The sequence below is a fragment of the Condylura cristata genome, unplaced genomic scaffold (genome assembly GCF_000260355.1).
Source record: "Condylura cristata isolate star-nosed mole 26May11 unplaced genomic scaffold, ConCri1.0 scaffold00018, whole genome shotgun sequence".
Classification (NCBI taxonomy): domain Eukaryota; kingdom Metazoa; phylum Chordata; class Mammalia; order Eulipotyphla; family Talpidae; genus Condylura; species Condylura cristata.
Window position 1 is genome coordinate 19,629,491 of NW_004567119.1, and position 13,803 is coordinate 19,643,293.

The 13,803-nt window shown below is 40.0% G+C and overlaps 1 protein-coding gene across 1 annotated transcript in view; it reads right to left on the reverse strand.

The window, feature by feature from the left end:
* Positions 1-13,013, reverse strand: part of CDCA2 (cell division cycle associated 2) — a 31,401-nt gene extending 18,388 nt beyond the window's left edge. The window contains exons 1-6 of the mRNA XM_004685221.2: positions 12,827-13,013; positions 11,314-11,468; positions 5,561-5,702; positions 4,142-4,341; positions 2,617-2,701; positions 124-332 (exon numbers count right to left, since the gene is read on the reverse strand). Of these exons, the coding sequence (XP_004685278.1) occupies positions 124-332; positions 2,617-2,701; positions 4,142-4,341; positions 5,561-5,702; positions 11,314-11,468; positions 12,827-13,013 (978 nt within the window). The remainder of the gene's footprint in view (positions 1-123; positions 333-2,616; positions 2,702-4,141; positions 4,342-5,560; positions 5,703-11,313; positions 11,469-12,826) is intronic.
* Between the last annotated feature and the right edge of the window lie 790 nt (positions 13,014-13,803).

Genomic DNA, 13,803 nt, shown 5'->3' on the forward strand with positions numbered 1-13,803 from the left:
CTGTGAAGAAGTTACCAACACTGTCCTGAAACCAATCTGACACGTAACATTCTAGAGGTACTGGTAGTGAAGCAAAACGAACTCCTAGATGATTTGCTCTAAGAAATGTAGCTCTATACTTACCTGCAAGCTTTCTTGAAATGGTCTCACGGAGGGTTTCTTCAGCACAGAACGAAGTACAAAGGGTTCCGAGGATGGAATGTCTCTCTTGCACAATGGAGCAACTGCGGACTTGACTCCAGGGCCTGTGTCTGTGCTCACTTCGCTGACTCTGCCAAGGGAAACTGCGGCACTTGCTTCTCTGTCCTCTGCACAGGTCACAACCTTGACTCCTTCAAAATAAACATGTGGCTTAAGAGGGGGGACCGGAGTCTGTGGGTACTAAACCAAACTGCGTGTGTATTGACAAAGGGTCTATCATGCCACTAAGAAATTCAACCCAAATCCAGTAAGCTCAGGGAGTAACCTCTGGCATTTCATTTGGAAATATACAAAGAAGACACAGAAATGGCATCAGTCACTAGAAACCATGAAGGCCATGGTGGTCTTGCTTCTGTTATCCTGCAAGAACAGGGTGGGACTGCAATAATGGGACAAAAATACCCTATCATGTTAACAAGGGGGAGGGGGGCTGAGGAGGTAATCTTTCCTACAGTGGCAAGCTATGCTTCCCAGTGCAGGTCCAGAAAAGCGTTCACTGACCTTGAGATGAGATCTCATTTGGCTGGCCAAAAGTAGCCAAGGAAGACAGAATAAATATGCCAACTCATGCTTAGACCATCAAATTCGGAAGTAAAGGGTGCTGAGTCTCAATCCAAATAAAAATTAGACTTTACAACTTGAATGTTCTAACCAAAGTCCCATCCTCAGGTCTCCTGCCAGATCATGGTTTTTGACTTCTGTGCCATCATGTAGTGAGCCCACATTTGGCAACAAAGCCAACTCTGGATGGCACCAACCAGTTTAAAATACTGAATTCAGCATTAGACTCCTTTATTCAAGACTTGTCTTTCTCTGTCTCACATAACATTAGGGCCAGTAGGGTGTGAACATGGAATGTTGGCTCTTGTGATGTTCCCACTTAAGGTGAATTTGATAGGAAGGTGTTTGGCATGATGAGATTTTAATGACCATGCTTCATACATCCTATAACTATTATCAAAGAATGTGTCACTGCTAATATCATGAAGTAGAGCAAAGAGAAATGCTGAAGCATCTCATTTTATCTAGGAAACAAACCATAACTGGTGCCTTACCTACCCACCCACCTCTGATCTACTGTATGATTACAATTAACAAGTCCAAGCAGATGGACATGAAGGAAGCTTTTTCAGATCGAAAGGAAATGATATTGGGTAATTCAACTCTTCAATAAGAAATGAAGAACATGAGAATTAAAGACTATATTTGCCCACTCCCAAATATGCACAACTGCTTAAAGCATGAAGTAGCATCCTGAGAGGCTTAAATAAATATGTGATGCAGATGACAGCTATGGTGTGATGGACCATGAAAGAGATGGAGTCGGACAGAGACTAGATCTACACTCTGTCAAGTTTTTAATTTTCACACGAAGATGCAGAATATTTACACTTAGTAGGCTGTGAGAAGTTCAGGATATATACTGCAACCCCATAAGTAACCAACTGTTAAAAATAACGATGCAACGGGGCCCTCCCTGGTGGTGCAGCGGGTTAAAGCACTGCACTGAGAAGCTAAAGCCACTTCCGCATGAGTTCAATCCCCGCCTGCCCCGGAGGAGATCCACATGGCGTGGCAGACCTCTCCTGACCCGCCCGCTACTCCCCTCAGCAGTGTACTTCGTCGATCTGCCTGTTCTGTACCCCACTCTGTCTCTGGTGAATCCTCTCACCCTCCACATCTCTGGCCTGTACCCCAGTTCTGTACGAATAAATAAATAAATCTTTAAAAAAAAATAAAAAATAACGATGCAGCAATGAGGTATAGTTTAAAGGTAACAGGTAAATGAGTATATAAAATATTTTCAAATAAAACCAAAGGGGGGGGGCGGATGAACAAAACACACAAAGAACAAACAGAAATGATATTACATACTAGATCTACATCAAACTATATCAATCGTGACTTTATAAATATTAATGGCCAAATATTCCAACTGAAGGGAAGGAAGTCTCAGAACAGATAGAAAGCAAGACCCAAGTACATGCCACTTTAAAGATAAAACACAGGTAGACTTCAAATCTAATATCTTCCTGGTGACTTTTGTTCAGTACAAGCATAATGACTTTGGGAAAGGCAATACAAACTAGTCTTCACTGCTATTTCCTTTTTATACACTTAAAAACCCTAATACCATATGTAGCATCTTCTCTAAGGAAATCTACTTGTTAATATATATGTTCAGTCTGCTGTTTACTATAAACAATACAGTCTTATCAGTTTGAAAATATTCCACTAGTTCTTATTCAAAGACACCCAAAAGAGAATTATCTCTTGTATAATGAGAATTCTGAAATATTTCTGCTAGACCGTGAGTTCCTAAAATATAAAGCACTAACATATAACTAGCATATAAGAATATCATATAAATATATATATTCAACAATTATTTCAAGGACACATGTAAATACTTACCACTAGAAGCCTCTCTGAGATTTAAAAATGGAACAGGCTCTTCAACCAAATATCCAGACTGTGTTAAACAAGACTCAGAAGATTTCTTAAGGGGGGAAAAAAATCGATTTATTACTTATAGCAGCCCTGTGGTTTTGTTTTCTGAAATCTCAGTTACCTTCAGTCAACTGATGCTAGAAATTACTACACGTAGTAAGTTATTCTGAGAGACACCATTATCATATACCTTACTACAGTATATTGTTATAATGCTGTTTTACTATTATTCATTGCTCTTACTGTGCCTAACTTGTAATTTAAACTTTATCACCAGTAAGTATGTATAAGAAAAAAACAGAATATATAGGGTTTGGCACTAACAGCAATTTCAAGCAGCCACTGGAGACCCCAGGAGATGTCCCAAGAATAAGGACACTACTGGATTCATTCTAACTGCATCCTAAATATCCCACCAAGCAACTTTCAGTTTAGAAGGAAAAGATGATAGGGCACATTTTTTTACCCTACTGTCTGATGTCTCAAAAACTACATTAAGAGCTTCCTTTAAAGAGAAAAATGCTTTATAATCACCATTCAAACAACATAAGATATCAACAGCTCTGACAGCAACTGTTAGAGGCCAGAATAGAAACCACTCATGCACGTGGAAACCATTTCTGCTCGTGATGGATGTCCAAATAATCAAATTCTAACGAACAATTATTACTGGTACTGCTGGGTGATTATTTCACACATTAGGTAGAATCCAGCAGAAGACATTACAATACAATTCTGAATCAGAAATGAAATCTACTAGATCCTAAAGATTCTTCAATGATTATCAAACATTATGTCAGTCTAGATAAGATCAAAAGGACATATACTGTGTGACAGAGAAGGTGCAGGAGAAAAGTTCAATGCTGACAGCATTAGGTGTTTCCTCTCACTGAAGAAACAGGAACTTGCCGTATCAAACCAGAACTAACAGTATGAGAGAGAAAGTCAGCTAAGAGAGAACCAACTCCCCACTGACATTTGAGTGAAGATCAAGAATCTTCAGAAATCTTTAATTCATATTAGTATCTTTTGGTCATCTTGACAACAGGCTGTAGGTAGTTATAGTAAGAAAAAAACAACATCCTATAGTTGAAATAGTGAACAGAGCAAATAAAACTCATCACTAAATAGCACCCTGCTTCTTAGCCAGCATTAGATCAATTAGGGGAGCAAGACTGAAGTATAGGATCCTCAGACTAAGGAGAACGGTCTCTCACTCTTGTACCATGAGCATCCAGAACAGCAGCCTGTAGAAGACCACAGACTTTACCTGCTCACAAAGGTCTTCATAACCAAAAGCAACAGTTATCAAACTGGTCTATCAAACAGCCAACTAACAAAAATTAACTACTAGGAAACACTATCAAAACCCATGACTGAGTAATATTGCAGAACTAGTTGCTATAATTGAAATAAAGATTTTGACATTCTTAAAACTGCCTAGTCAGAAAACCAAAGCTCCGTTTTTCTGTTTCCAGCAAGAAATTACCTCAGAAAACTCGGCAAGCGACGTCTCGGCAGCACATGCTCTGTCTGTATCAGCAGAAGTAACAGCACTGAAGGTCTGGAGGTCAAGCACATCAGTCAGACTCTCTTCAGAGTTGCTCTGAGAGGATAGTCTCCGACGTTTAGATGACAACTTTGCAGGGAACTCACACTGTTGACACTCACCAACACTTCGTTTTTTGGCTATTTACAAAAAGGAACATATAGCCAAAAACAAAGGCATAACTATTTTTTATATAACATCACTTTAAAACTTTATACATCATAATAATGTTAGCAAAATTTAATGTCTGAGCTTATTAACTAAAAGAAACTCTTATTCAAAAAAGCCACTCTAACTGAAAGGCAAGAGAATATGACTACTAAAAACTAATAAATTTAACTGCCAGAATTAATGTTTTTCATACTTTTTACGAAGTCATGCTAAAAAATACTTTGGGGTTTCTGAGATGGTATCTCATTCTGTCTTCACATTTACAATGAAACCTTTTGAGCATTTTAATGGTGGTAATTCTAATCTAACACTGGCTTTGGTTATGTGTGATTTTATGAAAAAGCCACAACATGCCTCAGTTCTTCCTAAAGGTACCAAATCATGTTCCCAAACAGGTATTTTAATCATCAGCAAAGTTCTAGTGATTATGCAAATAAAATACTTTAAAGCTCAGATTAAAGCAGAAAAAAAAGACAAATTACAGACGGCATATACAAAGGAGTCCTAGCAGTGGGTCACAGACAGGAGCTGTAGAAGAACTGGACTTAGGTCTTCCTGGCTTTAATGTCAGTCTTGCAAGAGACTCTGCATGCAAGCAAGGAGGTGCTGGAATGTATTTGAAGATGGTTCAAGAAACCAAACAAAATCATTCGGAACATTAGGGTGTAGAGAACCATGAGAGGAATGGTTCTGATAATTACAATAAGGACACGACTTTGTCTAATTCTGGTGTTCGAAATGCTATGTACTTAGAAAATTAAATGTAACAGAATAAAATCACATTCTAAAAGTTATTGCAAAGAATATGCCTAGCTGTTACTATGTCAGATTAGACACATCAATTTATACAGCCCCAATGGGGAGCTTGACAACCACACAAATGCTTGCCAAACTTAATAATCTTTTAGAAAGCAAGGTTTTTACATTCAAAATTATCTCATAAGATGAAATGAGCTAATCAGTCCCAACATTTTTAACACTTAAAACTTAATTGCAGCATACGGAAATGTGGAAAAATGCGAAATCCAGATTTTTGTATAAAGTGTCTCAACGTTTAATGTCAGGCTTCATTTAGAAATAGAACTGTGCTATGAAGGACTGCTTTTACACTATGAAATGAGTTTTTTAGACATATCAGAAGCCCATCTGAATGAATAAGTCCAAACTGACTGAATTCTCCCTACTTACTCTGGTCTGTTGTCTCAAACTCTCCTTCTGCCTCTGAGATTTCAGTCATTTTCTCATTTTCCTTTACGGAGTGAAAAGCTGACTGGAAGGCGGATATTCGCTCCCTTAAAGAATTGACATTTCGATATAGACCAGGGCTGCTCTGTGGAAATAGAGATAAGAAGGGTATTATAAATAAAATTAAATAGGTACTAGAGTTTAGGCCTATAAACACTGAACCCAAAACTAAACACACAAAGTCTTTTTAAAGATCAAAAAGGAGTTGAGCGCAGCCCCCCCTTCTTTGAGCCTCACACAGCTAGCTGAACTGTGCACGGACATCACTGCAGTTTCCCTACTGCTCCGCCCATTTTTAGTAAAACCTGAGCCAAGGGGAAGAGCCTCATGGTCAATGCTGACAAGAGCAGATCCATGAGCCAGTCCGGTCTGGAGGCGATAGGAAACACTCCAAAGGTTCCCTGATAAAACACACCCCCAAGTATTTGGGAGCCAGCCAACGCTTAGAAAGGATTCTTTCTGGCTCTCTTTCGCCTCTTAGAATCCAAACCTAGATAGCTTCAGTACATCATGTTTGCAGGAAAGATGTTTGCCATATGAGGCCCGTCTAAGAGACGTGGAGAACTCCAGGAAATAACTGAACCCTGGCGCTGGGACAAGGAAAGGGAAAGAAAGAACCCAGGCTGCCAATGTGGACATTTTACCAAAGGTTTGCTAAAATAGCTATTGAAAATCATCAGCATGATACCATTGGCAAGTGTAGCTCCCAGGTTACAAGCTGATTCCAAGCTATTCTAGTTACTCACTGCTGTCCTCACACTCTTTCCCCGAGATGCCCACCCTCACAGTCACCCTCTCTCCTTGGGTTTTCCTCAGTTAAATGGTCCTGATTTCATGGGACCTCACCTCTGTGGAATAAAAAGCCAGCCAGGATTCAGTGAAAATTCAAAGTGCTGGATGGTCGATTAAGCATAGCCATTCTCTAGAAACTATGCTAACAGGACTTTAGCCAGTCAAATCAAGAAATTCATGCTAACAGGGATAGAAATGCTGGATAAATCCATGTAATACATAATTTAAGAATTCAGTTTACCACAGAAATAAATTAGCAATTAAGCTGTTTATCCAGTTTTTTCATTTTATTTTCCTTCATCATTCTGCCAAACAGAGTGCTACTATTTGGAGGTAGCGACCATTTAAAAAAATCTATCAACAGGTAAACATTAAAATAAAAAAATTACCTCCCTCTAAGGGGTGGAAGAAAATCAGTTAAAATCTTGTTGCAGTCATGTTTGATGGTGACTCTCTCCCATGTTTGATTTTTTTTCTCAGTTAAATACATTCATAAAACAAACGCTATTACATAATAACAGAACATATGAAAATCAAATGTAGCTGATGATGTAAACCTTTATGACATAAAGAGCACGTGACATTCATTATTTGGGCACTTTGAAAAAGTACTTAAAGCAAATTAAAATCCCTTATCAAAACTGTTTCTTCTCTATTTCCTGATGGAGAATGAGAACAATGGTCATATGTAAAAAGCAAATGAAATATCCAAATGTACTGCTTTTTGCTGTTTTTGTCTTTGTGCTGGTCAGTGTATAGCATTCCTTCCACGTACCAGAAACAGCTCGAGAGCTCAGCATACAGGTGGGAAATTACTTTCTTGAGTAAAATTCTGAAAACATATTAATATAGTTTCAGATGCACGTACTATTGAGAAAATACAAATAAGGTGATTAACTAAAAGTGCTGCTTTAGTGTCTATCTGAAGTCACAACTGAAAACAATGAGAAATGAGTAGTTAAGAGAAGACAGTGGGGTAGAGGGCAATCTGAAGAAGAGCAAAGCCCTCGAGCAGAAACAGGATGTGACAGGAAGATGGTCAGTTTGCCCAGGGAATGGCAGGGGATGGGGAGCTGAGTAGATCAGGCAGGGTTCAGGCCAGAGGGGCCAAAAAAACTTCAACAAGGGACTTGGGTTTAATTCTACTCTTAGCAGGAAGCCCCGGGAAGGTGTTTAAGCAGCAGAATGAATGGGTGACTTGATTTCTCTTTTAACTGTATGTCTTTGACTGCTCAGTGAAATGATGGGTGTATTAAGGAAGGAAGGAAGTAAAGGGAGCAGTCAGAATAAAGCAGTTGGTGACCCAGGCAGTAAAGATAGTAAGGCTGAAGCTCAGAGCTGCAGGGACATAGGAATTACAGGAAGACATTGGCAATGGACCCCAAAAGATAATGACAGGTTATGTTAACTTGAGTAACTGGAAGATGATGGCAAAATATTAAAGTGGAGAAGTGACTGGAGGAGCTGGTGGGAGTGGAAAACTGTAGCTTGGCTGTGGCCGTCTAATATTTATTAAAACACCCAAGCGGAGATAATGAGCAGGCAACTAGATCTCCAGCTCCAGAGTTCTAGGAAGCTTTGGGCCATTTGAGTCTTGAGTCTACAGATAATGTTCAAAGCCACCAGAAAAGAGTAGACTCTTAAGGAAAGCAAAGACAAGACACAGGAAGCATTACCTCAAACATTGTTTGAGGAAAAATTGCTATAGCTGAAACCAGCAAATGAAGCAGGAGAAATGACCAGTGATACACGCCAGTGTGGTATCCCAGAAACCAAGTGAACAGGGTTTACAACAGGGTGTGGTACAGCCCATCAGGAGCTACTAAAGGTGTGGTCAAAGCATACTTAGATTTAAACTGTGTCTTAACAAAGTACAGACCATTTGTGGTCCATGAGTGGCAGAAACAAAAGCCTAGCGGAGTGGCCAGCCATACAGGACAGACAGGAGGCAAGAAGTCCTGGTCAGAGACCTTTACTGCAATGGAGAAGCACAGAAATGGGAAACAGCAAGGGTCTGGGAATAGTTAAGCAACATTAAAAGGTAGCTGCCAGGGAAAAAAATCAGCTCAGAACACTTTACATGGTCACAATGATGTAAACATCTAATGCTGGTGTGACCAGGAGAGATGAAATGCAGGGAGTGAGATGCTGAGAACGATTTCCAGTGACACACAAGTGAGCGCTGGAGGGGATGGATATGGCAAGAGAGAGAACAAGGTCACTGGCACCACAGAAGTCAGAACCTGCCACGACCCGGGTGCTAGACTGTGCCAAGTGACTGCAGATGCACTCAATAAAGAAAACAGGAGTAATGCTGGACTTTCCCCCTCTGAAGTGTTTTTCCCCCCTAAGATGGACAAAATCTTCAGAATTATTTTAGTGTACGTACAAGCCCTTATACTTACCAAACTTTATAGTTTATCTTTAGAACATGTCAGTAAATTAGAATATGTAGCTATCTTAAATGACTTTATTCACACATTCAATGAATTTGCTTATCAAAGAAAGAGAACAGACACAAACTGAAAGATTAAGTTGTAACAATCACTAAAAAACCTCCAAGGACATTTACAATAAAGGAAAATATCAATGTAAAAGGAAAATATCACAAAAACTCAAAAAAGTCCTTATTTTTTTTAACAATCCTAGATTCAAGTAAGTCTTACAAGCACAGACCTGATATATTAGCTGTGGTAATAACGTGCAGATGTATATGACTTTAAAAACTGAGAGAAAAAAAATTAAGCAAATATGTACTGTCAACAGAAAATGACTTAGGCCTGAGAGAGCTGAAGCTAAATGAAGAGAAGCTCTTTGGTGAGGTTGGATAACAGGAAACAGGCAGACCCCCAAGAGGTTCTGGAATCTGAACAAAACCAGCGAATCTTGACCAAACCAGGGTCAAGGGCAGGACTCACGGCGGAAACAATGCTGAAACTATCAGCACTGGAACCCACAGACCACTTCAAAAACAAGGAAGGTTCTGTCATTAAACTTCACGTAAACTATAACCCTTTTTAAAATCTGCATATTTATAAATATATTGGATGAGACAGCAAAGAATATGTCAAATTGTAAGGTTCTTTTTTAAAGTTTGACTATGCCAAGTATTTTTTCATGCATATAATTTATTTTCTACAATGAGCAACATGTCTTGCATGCCAACAGCAAAAAGCCCTCCAGGACTCAATATCAAAAAACCCTAAACTGGGCCCTCCCTGGTGGCGCAGCGGGTTAAAGCACTGCACTGAGAAACTGAAGCCACTTCTGCATGAGTTCGATCCCTGCCTGCCCCGGAGGTGACCACATGGCGAGGCAGACCTCTCCTGACCCGCCCGCTGCTCCCCTCAGCAGTGTACTTCGTCGATCTGCCTGTTCTGCTCCCCACTCTGTCTCTGGTGAATCCTCTCACCCTCCACATCTCTGGCCTGTACCCCAGTTCTGTACGAATAAATAAATAAATCTTTAAAAAAAAAAAAAAAAACCCTAAACTTAACCATATGAAAGCAGTGATAACATTTATCAAGTTCTGTTATCATAATCTTCTCTCACAACTTCTGATTACAGAGGTTTAATACGCTGTAAAGTCAAAAATAGTGGGGTGAAGAGCTTTTGCTTTTCAGAGAGAACACAGGTATTCAGGGCTTTAGAACTCTAGGAAAAACTGAAGGATAAAGGCTTTGCACCATAACGGGACTCCTTCCAAGTTCACCCAGTAAACAATGACACCTTCCAATGAAAAAGTGGCCTTGTCCCATGTGGAAATCCACCAGTCCACAAACCCAAAGTTGTACATTGAGCTCCAGTAAGACTGTAAAGTACCCTACTTTTAATATGAAAAATGAGGGATCCCCAGGCATCTGGAGAAAGAATTGAGCATGAGAGAGTCTGAAAAGCCAGGCCACAAAATGTAATGTAGGGAGAGATCCTATGAGATAAACTTTAATAGGAGAAAACTTTAACAGAACTATCGTGTTCTCAATAATCCAAATGGAAGACACCCACTCATGAAATTTTATAATACAAGAAACATAGCTTCCAGCATTGAAAAAGCAGGCCACACAAAGGATGGGAAACTAAAATATTTGTTGAATGAATGAATAGGTGGAATGTTGACCTCTGTGGTAAACTACACTACAGTCATGTCTCCAAAATTGATGGAAAATATTTCCAAATTAGATTTCTACACTAGATTGGAACAATAATCCCAATGTGTGAATAAAATAAAATCCACCAGATATACAGAGGAGTCAGGACTCAGGATCTCTGGGCTCTGCAGACGAACCTTGAGAACCACTGTACTGTAAGTGTATTTTAAAGCAGGAAGGCCGAGCAGGCTATCATCCTTCAAGGGTGAGCTGGCACTACGCCTTTCACATTCAGCCTTTAATAACCATTATGTAAATCCTATTACTTTTATTTGAACTTTTTAAGAAACTGTATAATTGCAGAAATCTCAAAAAATATCTAATGTCTTCTACATCATCAAATAATTACCCCCTTCCACAAGGTTGTCCCAAATGTATTTTGTTCTACGGGACTCTTTCCCCTACATGCCGACACATGAAGTCATGAAAACACTAGTTTCTTAGAGGCAAGATCTTAGAAGGAAAAGATCCAGAAACCCTGAGTTCCCTCATCACAGAAAAGTAGGCATGAGCTAGAAAAGACTTTGCAAAACAGAAGCTGCTCTAGAAAGCCATTCAGTATCTCATAACACTTATAAAATCTATGCTCAACATCACATTATGCTAACTGCACATCTCTATAAGACAGAAAAATCTGTCCAGATCTAACACAGATGAGATGCACCAGAAGATTAGAAACGATGCACAAGTTTTATAATACAGCATAAACATTTTCTCCAGAAGAATCCAAGACAGAATCCAGAAGAAAAATCATACCTGAAAAGGGGAACTGTGCACTAAAGGAGATTTTGCTGCATTTTTCAAATTCCGCTGCTGAGCAATGAAACGAATAAGATGATTTGTTTCAGGAGAACCCCGAGCACCAACAGTAGAGCGGCGTCTGGATTTTTTAAGGTAGGACGATGACTTGCCTGTAATGAAAATTCTCTTTTTTAATTAACTTTGCACCACATTATATGTTTCAGGTATGCATCACTAAAGTAATCAACATGTGGATATACATCATTAAATTTATCAGTAAAAGTCCAATTCCACCTTCCATTATAGAACAGATCCCTAATATCCAATTTTATCAACCACTGAGACCTCAACAGTGGCTATTTGCTCTTTCAGTCTAAAATTTGTTCTATTTAGTTCAACCATTTACATGTTTTCTCTATGTACCACATGAGACTGAAGACTCCAAATTGGGTCAATACAAGAAACTGAGGCCTGAATTCCAGCCAAGTACCGATGTGAGGGGAAACATGACTAAGCATGTGATACAGAAATCCAGAGAATTATGGGCAAAGTGGCTCCTACAAGATCAGCTGGACAGGGGTTCTTTGCCCTGCTGATTTATTCCACACTCCTTAAATAGAGCCTGACACATGGAAGTCATTTACTGGAATAAAAACAAGAGCAAATGTTGGGATAAACACAAAAGTACATTTAAGGCTCACATTCCCTGCCCAGAGGTGGGTCACGGCTGGCCTTGGACTAAGAGGACAGTTTTCCACCTGGACACCCATACACTCATGCTCTTCATTCCTCCACGGTTCTCACAGATACCTATGTACCTTCAACACACTGCCCTGAATTCTGACTGTCTACCTAAACAGAAAAAATAAATCCACCTTTTTAAAGGCCTCCCAGAGATATTTTTGATGAGAACAGAACAAAGACTGGTGTGTCATTCCGGTCTTGCCTCGTGCATGTTACCTAGCTAAAGACTTGATTTTCAAATCCCTCACCTTCTAAATGTTGTTTTAGTTCCATTCTTTTTTCCCTCTAAATCAGATTTCACAAATGGATTCTATTTCAGCTCCTTGAAGTAAGAGATTAGCCTGAGTCCATTTTCTACTTGTGATTTCAAAAGAGGCATACCCCAATCTTTCAATGTCCTATTTTCTCAATTGCCCTTCAACGATCTCTTCTTCAGGCCACATCTCAATAAAACATAAGCACATTACTTACTTAAGTAATCAATATATCCCAGGCATCAGATCAAAAACTATTAATAATTCACACATGCACACAATCTTTTTCCTGTCTAGGCAAGGACCACAGCTGTCACTTAACAATGTTACCCCAGTAGTCTCACTTGGGACCCCACAACCCTGTTATTCAGAATAGGGCACGCACCCAGGTCTCCTTAATCAAGAAGATTGCAGTCAATCAACTTAGATAGGGAAAGTGATTAAAAGGCACAAACTGATGTATAAAAGTGTTACATTAAAGTTACTTTTAAAACTTTAAAAGCACTGCAGTAGAATGACAGATTTCTTACCTGAAGAGTTTTTCACAAAGCTTTCAGGTGTAATTCCCAACTGCTCTACAGTTACAGTGGAAAAGTTCATAGGTGACTTAAAGGTGTCTGGTGTGCAAAGATAGGGAGTCACCTCTGCTGCTTGCTTCTGAGGAGTTACAAATTTACTTTCCAAAATGAAAGAGGCTTTTTCTGAAAGAGACAACATGTTATGAAGGTGAAATGTTCCCATCAAGAATGTCTGGGCCTGAAATTCCACAGAGGCAAGAGATCACTACATACCACCATCATTAACGGCAGACTCTCCGATTGCAGGGGATTCCTTGCCTTCTAAATCGGTATTCATCTAGATGGCGAGAAAAAAGACGAAAAATTACCCTCAAAGTTAATGTGGTCCAATCAAAATCCTCTTTCGAGACTAATTCTAATGCAATCTATGCTAGCATGAAAACAATATCCAGAGGGTACTTTAAAGGAAACTGCTACAAGCCATTTCCTTTTCAACCTTGGCGAACATCTGGATCCTCTGGATTCTGTACTCAAGATGCAGCTATGCAAATGTCCAGAAATTCCAACCCGGTCTTGCTGGAACCCCTGAATCTGCAGTTTACAAGGAGCCCACGAATGAATCCAGCGCAAGTCGCTGGACAACCACTAACACCGTGAGCAGGGTTAGCAGAAGAACACCGTGAGAAACACGCCAAACAGAAGCTCTGCAGTACTAAATTTGACACTAAACCAGGACACTCGCCCTACCTCTCACTCCCGGAGCCTGGAGCTCCTCTTTGGTTTGACTCTGAACACTCGGCCGCAGGTGGCTGTCGGGCTGTCCTGCTCAGACTCCGCTCTTTGGTTCCGAAGGGTTCGCTCCACAGGGGCCACACACACGTCAGGGACCCCCAAACCCAAGCCCAGCGCCCGCTCGCCGCAGCCCGCCGCCGGATTCAAATCTTCGGCCCCGCCCCTCGCCGCCGGCGTTACTCTGCGATGGCGACTCC